The 15,532-nt window shown below is 42.6% G+C and overlaps 1 protein-coding gene across 5 annotated transcripts in view; it reads right to left on the reverse strand.

The window, feature by feature from the left end:
* LOC126868371 (dipeptidase 1) overlaps positions 1-15,532 on the reverse strand; it is a 76,336-nt gene that overhangs the window by 45,502 nt on the left and 15,302 nt on the right. For all 5 annotated transcript variants that reach the window (XM_050623718.1, XM_050623719.1, XM_050623721.1 and 2 more), the window contains exon 3: positions 8,139-8,292. In XM_050623718.1, coding sequence (XP_050479675.1) covers positions 8,139-8,292 — 154 coding nt within the window. The remainder of the gene's footprint in view (positions 1-8,138; positions 8,293-15,532) is intronic.

The following is a 15,532-nucleotide window of genomic DNA, read 5'->3' on the forward strand; positions in this document are numbered from 1 at the left end:
TTTGTTTTTAACAGCACCAGATGAAATGTACGTTCCGAGCGTGACGTTGTCGTGGAGCTGTCATAAATCAGCGGGTGGCGCGAAATGGCTTCACCCCTTGTTTTTCCTCCTCCTTTTATTCAACACTACCGTCTCTTTCTCTTCCTCATCAAGCAGCGGCGGTATCAACGTGTGACTCCCGACACGTCTTTTCCCCTCTTTCGTTTCTGCGACTTCATTACCTTTCCAGGATTTTTACGGTTACCGTTTGCTTTGCGTCGTGTCGCCACGACTTAAACCGCCTGAATGCATTTACTCGCGGGAGCTAATTGCGACACGGCAATGATTTAATCTCTGGCGAAGTACCTTCAGTCGTGGATCGTGCTCGAAAGTCGCCCCGTAAACGACCGTGCCTCCGGAACTTTTGATTTCCAGTTAATGCAATCATTTCCTTCTACTATTTTCCTGACCAGACCTGTTACCCGACAACTTCACCCGTGGCAAGAATTTATTCTTAATTAACGGTCGTTCGTTATCTAGGCGTGTTCGAGAAAATCTTAAAGAGAAAGAGACAGAGAGAGAGAGAGAGAGAGAGAGAGAGAGAGAGAGAGAGAGAAAGATAGAAACCATGAAATTGCATCTTGCAACGCGACACTTTCATAACAACGTTTTCGACGATCGTCGTCTGTTGATCGCATTGCGCGATGATAAATTAAATTTTTTTACTCGATCGAGCGACGATTAAACGCACCAACTGTTTGCAGAAACATTTTTCTAGAGTTGGCGCGTCTCGTTAGCATCCAGTTCGCCTCGAATTTTAGGTCAGACGTTTTATAAAACCGTGTCCGTGTACGGGTAAGATGTTTTCATCTTTTTTCTCCTGTCCTCTCTATTCTCTATCTCTTTCATTCTTCCAGCTGTTACCTCTTCGCGCAAAATCGAGCAGTAGTCACGGTCGGGTTTTAGGTCAGACGTTTGTAAAAATATTCACCCCCGTCGACGATGTAATCGCGCCGTGTTGTCCCACTTTAAAGACGTGCTTACACACGACCGTTGACGTGGCCGTTTTATGAAATTTGATGCCGTGTTGGTGTACCTCGTCGACGAGGCACTCCCTCGCGAGGGTTAACAGCGGCCTTCAAACGGCCCACGCGACTCTCTCTCGTGCGTCGGCTATGTGTTCTTTCTTTTCCAATGTTCTCGCGTGATTCACATTTTTGTTCGCTCTATCGCGAACGAATTATACCGGAATAGAACGCAGCGGTAGACGTCGGTATCTCGATTTTTCCGTTCGATACACGCATTCTTCTTGCTACCGTTCCTATCGGTCGGGTTATTCAATTCCCCGAAGGTAGAACGTTTTGAATGGAACACACTCGAGTTATTTCGAATCGACCGAAATTCACTTTTGGAATGCAGCCGTTAGGAATCGCGATTGCTCGGGGATAGCTGTCTCTCGGGTGCAATCGAAAATGCTTGTACCGTGTTCTAGATATTCGATGCATTAAGCGGCTGCATTTTCATTGACTTCCCTTGGCCTCGTATGGTTTTTTGTCAGAAAGCTTCCGGGGCTCGTTACACGGGACACACTGTGTTCGGACTTTTGCGAATTTCGTATGTAAATTGGCTTTCAGAGGTGAACACTTTGACTACACTGGTTTAGGACACTGTTTGGAAAATTGCCATTTTCCAGAGAGACATTTTAGGTTTTTCCTTCTTTTCGGTATCGGCAGTCAGGCGTTGCGCGTTTCAACGGTTATTCGTGCGATTTGCAAATGTACTTTAGCTTTTTGCATTTTTTCACGCGTAATAGCAAATACGTGTTATAAATCATCAAGTTTCTCAGGGGTTTTGTGACAATAGCCGTGCAGCTAACGGTTTTCATATTCAGTTTGAATTCTGTGGAATTTTCCATAGGATCGACCAAACTCCTGTCCACCCCTATAACAGGGAACTTCTGTCTCTTTCGACTCGAAAGAGAGAGAGAGAGAGAGAGAGAGTGTATGTGTGTGTAATAGAAAGAAGAACGCGAGGTATTAAAAATCCCCAACACGCTTAATTCGATATAGCCTTCAATGTTTAATCTTCAAATAATGTTCAGTCTAACAAATAATTTTATAGCTTGTCCACAATCATAGCGTTGTAAACGCAGATTTTCAGTTGTTACGCGTATTATTAAATTTCATGGTTAATTAGGTCTTAACTTTACTCTGTGCCGTAATACATTTTCATCGCTTGGAAAAGTACAATGAATTTCTTACGAACGTAGAAGTTTACATTTTATGAAAAACGGCAGCGAATCGACTCGCGCCATTAAAATTCCTAGACGATTGAATACAACGCGTAACAACCGCTTGCATTTGACCATTCGTTTATAGTTCCGAGTCCTGTAACTTGCATCCTGCTTCGAGGATAGTTTTAATCATCGCGTATAAAATTTGACAAACTCGTCGAATACTTCTCATAATGAAGCAGCAACCGTAATGAGAACACAACGATCTCGTTTCGTTTATAAATAACACATCGTTACGGTATTTCCAGTTAAACGTGAGTTGTCATGGAAGAGGAAGTACGATGTTCGGAGTCCACTAAGGGACGGTAAGGCGATCAATGGTTCGTAACCTTACCGTGGCGGATGCCTTCTCTCTTCGTCTGAATTAACCAAGACAGTGATGGATTGAGTCGCGACTGGCCTGCCAGATCCTCTATATATATATATATATATACCACTACTATGTATATTATGCATACGTGCATACACACGCGTTCGTTTCACTGAGCATAACCGGCTAGTCACCCCTTTCGTCTCGACGTAAGCAAACTGAATACCTTGAGGAACATGTTGACATTGAGAAACGACGCATAAAATTAGGCGACCGTTTTGTCGCGTATTCCTATCTTAACAGTATACTACGAATTCGATAATGTGTTTTCTCGTAATTTATCGATGTTAACCTGTTTATCGTTCAAGTTATCTCTCTCTCTCTCTCTCTTTCGCGATGAATAATTGTTGCAAAGTCTTTACGTTTCTTGTCCCTTTGAACATTACTGTCTCAACTCGCTCGCCGTCGGTGTTCGTGCTGTAGCAATTCATAACTAACTCGTTTCCATGCTATTCGCGCAATTAATATGCCCTTTTAATTACGGTATTAATTAAATTGAACCGCGCACGCCACGTTGCTACGTGTGTTCGCGCATGTGCCTAAGAAGCTTATTTAAATTTTCCCCCTTACCGTGTTATGCGACACGTTGGCATTAGGTATAGGGGAAAGTAACGAAGTGGTCTATTCGGGCGTAGGCTTAGTTCAACATCCGCTTTCACAAGCACGACTTTTCGGACTCCGCCACCCCTGCTGTTCCTCTTTATCACAGACCGTGACTCTTACGCCACGCTTACCGTAATCGCGTCTAGATGAGCTTCTAACAGATGGGATCAACGGCAGACGGTATTTTACTAACGAGTAACCAGAGCCAAGGTATTTTCAAAGGTATCCTACGGGCGAATATTCTTAGGGACAGTCGCTGGTTCTCTCGTTTCTTTTCCCGCCGCTTGGACCGCGAGTTACACCTATACGTATTCGCTACCACTTGCGCGCAGACGGAAAGCACAGATGTTCCCTCGAATGGAATTCCATTTCTGACGTCTTAAAGTTAAACCCTGTTGGATAAAGCGGAACTACCGAGTTCGCTGGCGATGCAAGGAAAGCGCTGCCACCAAACCTATGTTTCTCACCTTTATGACCCAACTTTTCCCAAGAACGCTTCTATCCAACTTCTATATCGTATGCATATCGGTAGGCCGCGGATATTTATGCTTGGTAATTTCGGTTTGCAGGCAAGGTGCACAGTTGTTTAAGAAAATATTCTCACGCCACTGTATTCGCTACAGCGTATTCGCGATAACGATATTCGGTAGGTAGAACAGATCGAGGGACATAATAGAAAGCACGTAAAAAAATTCACACAGACGTCCATGCTTTGTAAATAATACTTCGCGTTTCGTAACATTTATTCAATGCCGGTTTCCATTTTCTTTTCAATATTCGAAACAGTCACCAGCCCTTCATCGCTCGTCATTGTAATCGAAATGGTTTCGTTCGCAACGAAAGTTTAATCCTTTGACGAAAGAACGATCAGTAACGAAACGTGTCAATCACGCGGGGAAATGAATAGGCATCTCACGTTGCGCGCTTTTACGCGTTGCATACAGCCAATGGGTTAAAATATTCGCAACTTGAAATATTTTCTATTCAGGACAGATTCGTATTTTCAGGCACATTTATAGTTGGCGCGGCCAACAGCGGTTTCGTCGGGTCATATCGGTTATTCAACGGCGAACCAGGACTTACGTCTGAATGAAACAGCGGCTCTGTATAGGGCGAGCACCATCAAATTCGGCATTCATGCGCCACCCGTGAAACAGCCTCGGCCCGGAGGCGTCGAGACCGTGTTAAAAATATATATGTATATATTTCCGTCTAGACTGGTAGAGATCGGATCGTGTTGCGGCTGATACGTACACTTCCATTCATAAGTACTAAGATACCTACGAAAGCTTAAGTAAAATCATTGTGAAATTATTATTTTAACATTATAAAACGTTTAAGAATTATTATCTCTTTTTTCAGACTGCCTAGAAAAAATTCATACGTTCAATATTCTAGTGATAACTTTATTAATTTTATAATAGAATTCAACATTTTCTCATCTATATGGTAATTAATCAATTTTGACCATCTTAAGCAATATTAGCGATATTAAATCTTAAACTATATTAGCAATGTAATGGACAATTGTCTGTTTAAAAATGTTTGTGATTTCTGCGAAATATATACGCGTATTAAATATCCTATAATTTCCACATAGATTTTCAGATTGGTTTCAAGCTTTTCCGGTGTGTATAATCATCGAATTTTATAACAGCGCTAATGAAATCTCAAAATGTTTCGTATAACGTTCATAATATATTATAATTTGTATTATAAATACAACGAATACAAAATTTCGATCGATCGATAATTTAAACTGTTATGTTTCGTTGCGTAGATATCCTAATATTTATGAATGAGAGAGAAAGAGAATACACGACGAAAGGCTACACGTACCCAGGCGATAGTCCGCGAGTTTCATCGCGAAAGTAATTTCACAGGTAGCAGGTTTCATTACGCAACGTCCGTGCGATTCGTTGGTGAAGAAAGGGCGTGTCGCGGAGGCAACTGCTCGTCGTCTGCTTTTATGCACGTCAACTGGAAATTATAATCTACTTTTGTTCGCGTAATGTTACTTAGGCGCGTGCTTATTTCGAGTCTGTTCCTTTGAATGGACAGAAACGCCGTGCATAGCCGAAGGAAAGATGTTGGTACAGCTCTTTAAACCGTCACAGTTGTTTTCCGAAGGTTTATGAAGTAAAAATTATTTCTGTGCCTTACGCGTAAAGTCCTTTCGCGGCTTTCATGTTGTTGGAAAACGACATGACTAAAATTCTCTCGTTAAGAGCTGTCTCGTTCTTGATTATACACGTTCAGCGCGTAAGAATATTCACAAATTTTTAGACGTCTCATTTATTCTTTCATTGAAATATTTGCTACGTGAAAATTAATATTATTTAGGTTCTTCGTTTATTCCTTCATTTGATATCCCTTCTTCGGGTAGCTGAATTTCTTTTAAATGTCTGGTTCTTCGAAACTTTATATATAACTCTCAATAATCGTTAGACGGAGCGACGAATCGAGCTATCGACGACACAGATAATAAAAATTTCATTTGAGAAATCCTCTCCTGCAGTCGCTAATTCTAACTACAGCGAATCCAGAAATTGTAACAACCAATAATCGTTACGGTGTCTCGACTCAATGTAGAGATGTGCGCCATACATTTATAAAATAAGTTATAAATAGTTTAAACGATTCGTTGCTATTAACTAACTTTTCTTTCTCGCGGTTGTAGCCGAAGATTCGAAATCGAAAATCGATATCAAGTCCAAAGTGGGCTTAAAGTAGGTGTTCTCTGTGTTCGAGAAGGAACAGGATAAGATAAATTGTGATCACGGGAAATGTTAATCCAGATAATGAGTTTGGTCGAGTTTCGGTGCAAAATTGTCGGATTAAAGTTCTCTATACTTTAGATGGTTCCTGGCCGAATAAGGAATCGCTTATCGCTGGATTTACGCGATCTTATAGTTGGAACGTTGTTCGTTTCGATCCTCTTTCGTCTCGCGAGAAAGCTGTAACAATCACAATTTTCTGTTACCACCGCAATCTTCTTCCACCATCGTTTAACGTAATGTCATCATCGAGAGTAAAAGGCACAAAAGAGTTTCAGCGAAGGCGATTTTCTATTTTCACGAAATAATCTTATCCCTTCGTATCCCGGGTCGAGTCTCAGCCCGAGTTTCCTCGTTCGATCCCTCCGTTATTCTCACATTTTCCTGAAACACCAAGAGTTTCGATCGTCCATCTCGAAATGGACCAAGAGCTGACCCAACAAGAATAGATTTATTCGATTGCTAAGCCGTGTTGGAGGTTTTTCTTTGTTAGTTTCAGAATATACCTTTCTCTCGTTTACTTTCTACGTGAACTTTTTGGCTCAAGCTTATTTTATTGAATCACCGATTCCGTCATGTTAGCCGTCAATGTTGGCCGATCAAACACATCGATTTAGTTCCTAGGTAATTTTTTCGGAACTGAATCCATTCCATTCATCGTTCTTATACTCTGGATTTTTAATCATCGACAAGTTCTTTTACACTAGTCACGAATCTTGTTGAGAAACACTGAGAGCTTTTACGCGGATTTTTTCATTTATCCGATCGATTATGCTTACGACGTAGTTTCTTATCCACGCGACCGTTCTATTTAACGAGCTGTGAATTTCGATCGATTAGAAACATCGAGAGATCCTGTGCAATTGTTGCACAAGTTGGTCGATCCATTCGACCATTCTTACGCCCTGGACGCGAGTAAGCCATAAGAAAGAGACAGGATACCGTGTAACACGGAACGGTGGTTGGAGATTAATCGAAAGGATATCGGGACGAACGAGCACAGCTCGACTTCATAGACCACGCTAAATTTTCGACAGCGCGTAATCTCGCGGAATTGAGAGAAATTAATTATGAAAGTTGTTGGCGGTCTGGTCGGCTCGTTACATGCCGGTTCGTCGCACTAATAGAACGAATTCCGCGAACGAAATTTTTCCCGCGATCCTGTGTCTCGTTGCGCGGGATAATCGCGATAGCGTCGAGTAATGGCGCCATCAGTACAGATAAGGGTTTTACGTCTCTCTTAATTAATCCTGGTCGGTCTGTATCGGGCTACGTGGAACGGAAAGAAGGTGCTGTAATTGAAACACTGTAAAGCAAAGAGCTTCCGACCAAGACACGCGATTCGCGCGTTTGCGGTTCGTTTCGTTCCATCGTAATTGCAGGGATTTTAAACATCGAAGGGAATGCGATTTTTCGAACTGCGATCCGTGGAGACGAACGAGTCAAGACGACACGCGATATCCTTCCCCTTTCGTCGTTCACGCGCCACTCTAATTTTCTCAACTGACAAATCGCGTGCTCGATTCGGCTAATTACGAAGTCGGTTTATACAGGGTATTTGAGAAGTTACGTTTAAATGTAAAAATATACGTAGCACTGGTCGATACAAGCAACAAAGTCTTAATAACACGCGACAGTCTCTGGTGTCGAAGTTGTGAAACATTTTCAATTATCAGCCTTTAAAACGGTACGAGAGATTTTATCGCCTGTCAATTCGAATGTACGTTGTTGCTCGATTAATTCACACCCGTACGATTCTACCGATCTGAGAAAAAACGAAAAGGTTGGCCATAATTTTTATCGAACTATAAATCGTAGCCTGGCGGCAGAAAGAGGGGAAGGTCACTTTTAGGAAAAATGTTTCAAATGGCTGGCGCATCGACTCTCTCACGAGGGTGCCCTTTTCTCCAGAATATTTCCAGCTAAACGTGTCTCGCGCGCCAGAACCAGACAGATGTAGCGATATGGTGTACTGCGAGTAATTGGACATTGTCTACGGACACCGTCGAAATATATATCGTCCGCTTTCGCGATTCGTGAAACATCTCTGCCACGTACCTCTGGATTAATGCCTTTTCACGGGAGCTCACGTTATTGCGGTTATTATTGTGCTCACCTGCGCTGCAACCATACCCTCCTTCAATCTTCTGAGATCCGTGTGGCTCCAGGCGCTCCGCGACCAAGGGTGGGTATCCCTCAGGTCATCAAACCTGAATTCCCTCAACTGATTCTTCAGGAACTTGCGTATGTTCCATGGTAGATCGTTGTGCCTGCAGCAAACGAACAAAAGGAGAAAATTAATGTCTTTCTAGAATTTATCGTTCAACGTAATATATTACTTGGTTCTGAAATCTCCCGCGGTTTTTCTTGCATCTGTTTGCGAATTAGAGGAGTTAAAGAAATATGGTTGGCTATATATACTTCTGGGTTACCTTTGTATCCGTCATGGCCTGTACTTCTTTCTTTCTCGTGAAATGATCGTGCGATTTTATTTTGTTCAACATACTCGAAAGATCATAAACGAAGACCACAGAGGAAATACACGAGGTGTAATTTTTTTATGTGATTTATTGTTGAAACTATCTTTTAATTAAATTTAGTTATCGGTCTCGCGACCATCCCCGTATTTCGCCTCATTTATCATCTAGCCATTTTCAGTTCCCACTTGCTTGATCAACTTCATAAATTGAAAAGCAGGGGAAAGTGATGATGCTGTAAACGCTATTTTCTAAATTTATTTTGCAACTCGCCGTTATTTAACGTCGTCCTGCTGTAATAAATGAACACGTGGAACTAAGTAATTTGCTTCTTTCTTTCATGATTTCGAACGTTAATCGTGTACTTATGTAATGAAATTGAGAAACTGACGGAAAGTAGAGTCGAGCAGTTTGACCTGTGGCTCGTTTATCAGCAATTTCAACCACACCACAGCGATTCAAAGTTAACTTGTTTCGACGCTTTATATCTGCTCGTATCATTTCACCGTGTATTTTATACACAGGCGGCGATCCGTTTTATCGAGTGTGACGCGATACCGTGAAATGGCCCCTGTTTCAAGTAGCAACACACCGCATGTGTCCTGCGGACAGGGGAAGCCGTACTCTGGGGGGAAGTAGAATGGAACAGGAGATATACGACGAGAAGGGACGGTAAAGCGAGTAAACTTTGCCTCTTACAATAGCATTAGGCGACGTACAAGTTTCTCCACAGGTTCGGTTACTATGCCCGCGCTTCGTCTAACTTATTTCATACAAAATCCTTGATTCCTTTTGCGAAGATTTTTATAGACGGTTGTTGGTCAAATATTGGCATACTGGAGACTCGGGTCGTCAACATTGTTAGCGAAGCACTAGTAGAAATTCGCGAAAGAAATCTCTGTCCAGACTGTGTGTAAATCCCGATGTTTGCTGTGTACGCAAAATTCCATCGAAAATTTTCACTATATAAATATCATCTACAATATGTTGGTATATTTGCACCATATCGAAACTAATGGAATTCATTTGAATATACACACGATCGAGTTTCTATCGACGAAAGATACGCACAGGCGATATAGAGTCAGCGTGAAAGGAGTATTCGAGATTGTGAGCCACGTTACCGCGGCAATACAGAGCGACGAAATACAAGCGAATGAGAGAGGAACTAGGCAAGCTAGGGAACTTCGCATCTTGGAATAGCATTAGCCAACGTCTAACTTGCCCTTAGTTCCCCTGTTTCTCTCATGGTATTCTTGTTCCGTGTTAATTCCTGTTGGATATATGTACGGTGTGTAACCTGGATATCCGATCTCGAGTTACAATCAATGTTACACTAGCTTCCTGTCGCCTTAAGATCCTGCTTAAGGTATATTCCGTACGTTATATCTGGCAATTTAACACCGAGGCAAACGTATTCAGGGGACGTGTTCATTTAGACTCTGACAGGCACGGTACTCGAGCGCGTGAAGCTTTAATTAAACTAATTACGTCGGGGTAAACTGGAAACTTTTCGAACGACGAAAGGAAAAAAGAAAGGAGGTAAAAACGAAGAAGACCGGAGAAGCTCTCCTTCTGCTAACATACAAGGTTAATCCATGAAACGAGTGTAATTACGAGGCCGAGACAGCGACTCGAGGCGCACGAGTTCTTGTTCGAAAGCCATATACCCATTAAAACTGTATTACGAACCGGGATAATTCTAAGCACGCGTCGCATTCCTAGCCTGTTTCATTCGGCTGACACGCCAATTAACCCGGCATAATCGACGCGACGCAGAAGACGCAGCCTACGTCGCCTCATCTACGTGGCGAAACAATTTGAATAATCGCGCGGATGTAGGATGAAGCGCGGATAACGGCAGAGAGAATCCGCGTCTTGTTGGCTGTCGTTGGCGAACAGCTAATTGAGCAGGACGCGATGGCGCCAAGTTGTATTTCTTGATAGCATCGCGATTACACGCCTAGTGTAATTACTCGCGGAAACTCGTAACTGCGTTTCACCGGCTTGCTGCAAAAGTTTCGCAGCGTATGACAATGCCGCTAACTTTAAACGGCTCGATGTGTGCCTTCCGCGATGCACCTTCCAACTTTGTTTCCAGTTTCTACCACCTTTTCCTAACCCATGTTCCTCCATAGTTACGCGTAATACGTAGACGCGCGAATAATCGATTCCGCGATGGTTTAATTGGCAAGGCGGCGCGGTTTTATCGTCTTGTTGGGGCTTTAATGGCGTTCATTGTGCGAAAGGGGCGGTGACGTTGCGTAGTGAAACCGAACGTTCCGTGGTTTGAAGGTAAACTTGATTAACATGGAACTTGAAAAATTATTCCATCAGATGCAATGGAATTAAAAGAACGAAAGGACAGATTGTGCAATATTTACGTTGTGTTTTGCCGTGTTGATTCTTCATCGACTACGTGTTTGTCAAGTGTATTTAAATATTTGCCAACTTTTGTGCAATGAGTTTCGTGAAAATGCGGCTGTTTGAAATTGTTTTACAGGGTTGTCTGTGTGTGATGTACATGTCGACATTTCGTCTCTTCCAATTCTTCCCTCGATCATCGCGCTCTCTTGTTTCACTGTACCTAATAGTCAATTTTGGTATGAAAATACTCCACAAATTCTCAATGAGATGCCGGGAAACAGAAGGGTCGTGATATAAAGGAATTTTGTTACATGACTAAATGAGAGGATAGAACCGTGTACACGCAGCGAATGGAGAAGGAACGTGCGTATTGTTACCTCAACAAATCTGACCTAAATCAGAGATGGATCTCTCTAACCGTTTGCCATCAACCGCATCGCATGGTGGCTGAATGCACTTTGAACATGGTGCGAGGGGAATTTAACTTCGAACGAATTAGGTAACCAAACGAGCAGCCTGTGTACCCATCTCCTCAAACTCCTGCTTACTCTGTTTCTCTCTCTTCTCTCTCTTTCTCTTTTGCCACTTGTCGTCCGATAATTCTAAAAGTTTATAAGGACTCGCTAGGGAACTCGCTCTCTAAACATTTCTATCAATTAACGTTTACTAAGCTATTGCATACGTTAACTTTCTAATCCCTGAGCCATCTGTTTTTCTCGTTTGCTATTCTAGAAAAGAAGATTAGCAGAATGTTTGAAAAGTCGACACTACGGCCCTTAGCCATCGAATTACACGTACACACTTCGTCGAACGATTAACATTCTCGAAAACCCACTTAAACCCATAAAATTTCTACGAAAACGTACGAACCGCTCATTTTGAAGCTTCCAATGGTTCTAGCGTTAGCCCGCTCGTAACGCTGAACCAGCCACCGATAACGAAGACAATCGGCCGAATGACTTATCCGCCTGATTAGAATCGTTTACAGACTCTAACAGGATTTTCTCAGCAGTTCTTTAATTTTCATCGTTTTATTTAATATTTCTATGTCTAACTATAACAATAATAACAGGTCACCATCGAGCAGGTTTTCAAATGTTAATATTAACAATTACAAGCATTTGGCTCGTGATATCAGCAGATCCTAAAAACGTACAAAATCGTTCCCTCTAATTCGTTTGAACGCTAGCTACCAGCTCGTATTCGTTTTCGTATTCTCTATTTGTCGCGACGCGTTCTTTGTATTCTGCGCGGTCGGACCCGTAATCGACACGGATTGTTTGCTCGAAATACTTTCGTTGCTCCTTTGGACTGTTTACCGCTCTATCCCTAGCAGCTTCCTTTCCAACCCTCAGCTATTCCGAATGGTGATTGGATTTTCAGGTTGGATTGCGTCGTATCGAATGGATTCTACGCTATAGCGTCTGTTAAGACCCCCGTACAACCGGTAAAACAGGTTATATAATAAATAAATAAAAACTTATTTGCTAACACTAAATATTTAATGAACATAACTTAAGCGTAAGTACGAAGTTGTAGAGTTCTAACATGCAAAGTTGTCAGAGTTCAAAAGTCCGACGGTCCAAGGGTACAAAGTCTAAAGTTCATGTAGGTATTCAGTGGAAGTTTGAGAGTTGTTCAAAGTCCTTGCGTTTCTATTCCTTGCAAACATTGTATTCCCTTCAAAAATTGTATGCCTCCTGAAATAAACTTTCCTCGAACGATATAATAGTCTGATCAAACGTCTTATTTTTATCAAGTTCTTCGAAAATGAGAAGAGAGGATTCAGGAAAATATGTCGTCTCATTCTATCTCTATTCACGCCTGAGTGTCACTACGTGGTCGTGTGTGTCACGTGCACGTGTAATTAAGGGTTCGTTAGTCCAACGTACGTAGAGGGTGTCTTGGAAGTTCTAGGTGAATTAAATAACGCGCTCGGTTTCGGGACTGCTCAAGACTGACTCTCACAGTCAGAACTGTCTCTTTTATTCCCTCAATGCACGCATACACGTCCACGTTGCACACAAATACGCGCATAGATACTTTGGTTTATTATATTATTATAGATACTTCACGTGTCAGAAGACGTTCATTGCGTCGTCCTAGTCACGGCCAGTTAATTCTAAAGATAAAATTATGCGCCCTTTATCGCTATAGAGAAAACAATTCAAACAGCAAATAAGTTTTCGACGTCTTATCATTAAGTTTATAAAGTTCAGAGTATCTTATTTCAAACAGCGTCTTCGTATTCTGTTTTTGAACCTTTAGGTTTCCGCGACTATATTCGCCGGATGCGGTTAGCCTCGGGTCTGTGCATGAAGCGACATACGAACGATCCGACCAATAGCCGGAACGCGGCTTGGTAATAATTAGGAAAACCAATAAGCATTAGAGCCGGATCGTTTGATACTGTCGCTACGTGCGACCGCATACGTACAGTGAAGTGAATTGGATGAGACGAAGTACGTACGCTTATTACGCAGGATACGCCTATAAATACGTAATCAAAAGCGCTAAACGGTGCGGAGTTTCCATTTGAATGCGACTGTGGACTAAAAAGTGTTCGACTGAACGGAACTACAAGCTGACGGAAACTGATCTAATGGATGTTTCGAAAGACGATTAAAATAGTTATACTGGAAATTAAAGTGTACGTGAAGGTAAATTGGATAGGTCGCTATTGGCGGCGAAAAATCGTACGAGCGAATCAGCCGGCAAATCGATCGGTAAATAGCAAAGTTTGCCAGCGCGTTTCAAATTTGTTCTGCATTTTTACGCAATGTCAATTAATTAAACAGCGAAACGACGCGTCGAGATTGTTTGCGTAACCATTTCCACCAGCAGACACAATGTTGAAAATTTTCGGTCGGACAGCTTTGGCCATTCCCGCGGTTGTCATTTGTTATTGGCGCGATATATTCACCGGTCGATGAACGATGGACGTACTTGAATTTTTAATCGAGCGGGTTTTGCTCGAGTCATATGATCTTCCTGAGGTGTATACGTATAGTTGTTTGTGGTGATAGTGCGCAACTGCTGGCTTGTAGAGACTGGAGAGGCCGAGATAGATTCTGTTGCGGATGTAGATGTCGCGCTGCTGGGGTACTTGCTGTATTTTCTTCCTATTTAAGAATCGTGGAAGAAAAATCGGACTAGGATTTTGAACCCGGGTCCCGAACGTTCGTAACCTAAGGCGCTAACCACTGCGCTACCGTTGTCCGGTGTTAGTCAGTGTCGAGTGGTGGTACTTGAGCTGTCGAGTGCCGCCACATTCTTATCGGCGATCCGAAACCGACGAAACCGAAGAGACGGAAAGTAAAATCGGCTCTGACTGGTTCGATCCTTTTTTTCCATCGCGTCTAAGCGAATCTCGAATCGGGACGATATTCGGACGATCCTGTCTGTAAAAATTATCTTTTAAAATGAGCGATAAGCATCGGTAGCCGAGGATGGATGATCCAGGCAAGTGTTTGGGGTAGGTTGGCTGACAGCCAGGCTCGTGTTTGCGCTCATCGATAACAGGGTGTCGTAAAAATTCCGCCGCTTATTGGTCATAGCCGACCGAATTATTCTTTTTCCCTTTTCCTTTTTCCCATCCTTTCTCTTCCTTCTTTTTCCCTACCGCGGTAAATTTCATCGATCGCCCGGCGCACGGCGAGAGAAGGGTGGAAAAAAATTCGGGCCGATATCTTGCTTCTTCGTTTTATCGTTCTCCATTAAAGCTGCTTTCCCAGCATGATTGCCCTAATTACGTCCCGCCTGTACAAAGAGTGGCCAAAATTACACCCGAGCCGAATTCTTTCGTCGATCTTCGTCAATGTCGCCCGAACGAAAATTGGATACGACGGCCGACGATTTCGACGAACGTCTTTTTCAACATAATTGCCCTAATTACGCCGTCCACGAAGAAAATCCACCTAAAGACATAACACCGCCGCGGCATCTTCCATTCCCCTTAGTATTTTCTCTTTCCCAACGGAGACCAAAGACTTCCGACCGGAGATCAGTCGTGATTTTCTAGTCAACGTCACCTGCTTGTACTTTTGAAGCATTTTCACATTAGCCCTTCATGCATATTCAACGAATACAACACGTGTCTAAGAGGAGAATGATATCCACGAAGCTGATTTCACGAAAGCGCTGCCGAGTTTTCGTCGCTTTCGTCGGAGAGAAGGCGAAAGGGTGGTGCGAAGCTTTATGTGTGGGTACGTACACATGTGAACGCAAAGAGGTGGGGGAGGATACGTTTTCATCGGAGAGAGTTAATTGGCAAAGCGCGATAAGGTTGCTGGGCTCGATATGCATACGAATGGCGAATATTCCGTTTGCTGGTGGCAGTGGCAGTCACTAGGCATGCAAATACGACTTCCGGGTCTGGTAGACCGGCTCGAGCCTATCGCCTGTTCGAAACGCACACGACCTCCTTCGTCGCTTTGATTATTCCCAGAATTTAATTAGCTGTTTCTGCTGTTCGACGTTTCACAAAAATTAACTGATTAGCAGGTATCGGTTCATAATCCACGTTTCCTATAATATTCTTCGATTCGTATGGTATTCAGTACACAGATACGCGATAGATACATTTTTGTCAAATGTTATTTTCTGCTCAAGTACAGCTATTTATATTCTATGTGTTCTGTATATATCTAGCTATACAAATGTACGA

The sequence above is a fragment of the Bombus huntii genome, chromosome 8, assembly GCF_024542735.1.
Source record: "Bombus huntii isolate Logan2020A chromosome 8, iyBomHunt1.1, whole genome shotgun sequence".
Lineage (NCBI taxonomy): Eukaryota > Metazoa > Arthropoda > Insecta > Hymenoptera > Apidae > Bombus > Bombus huntii.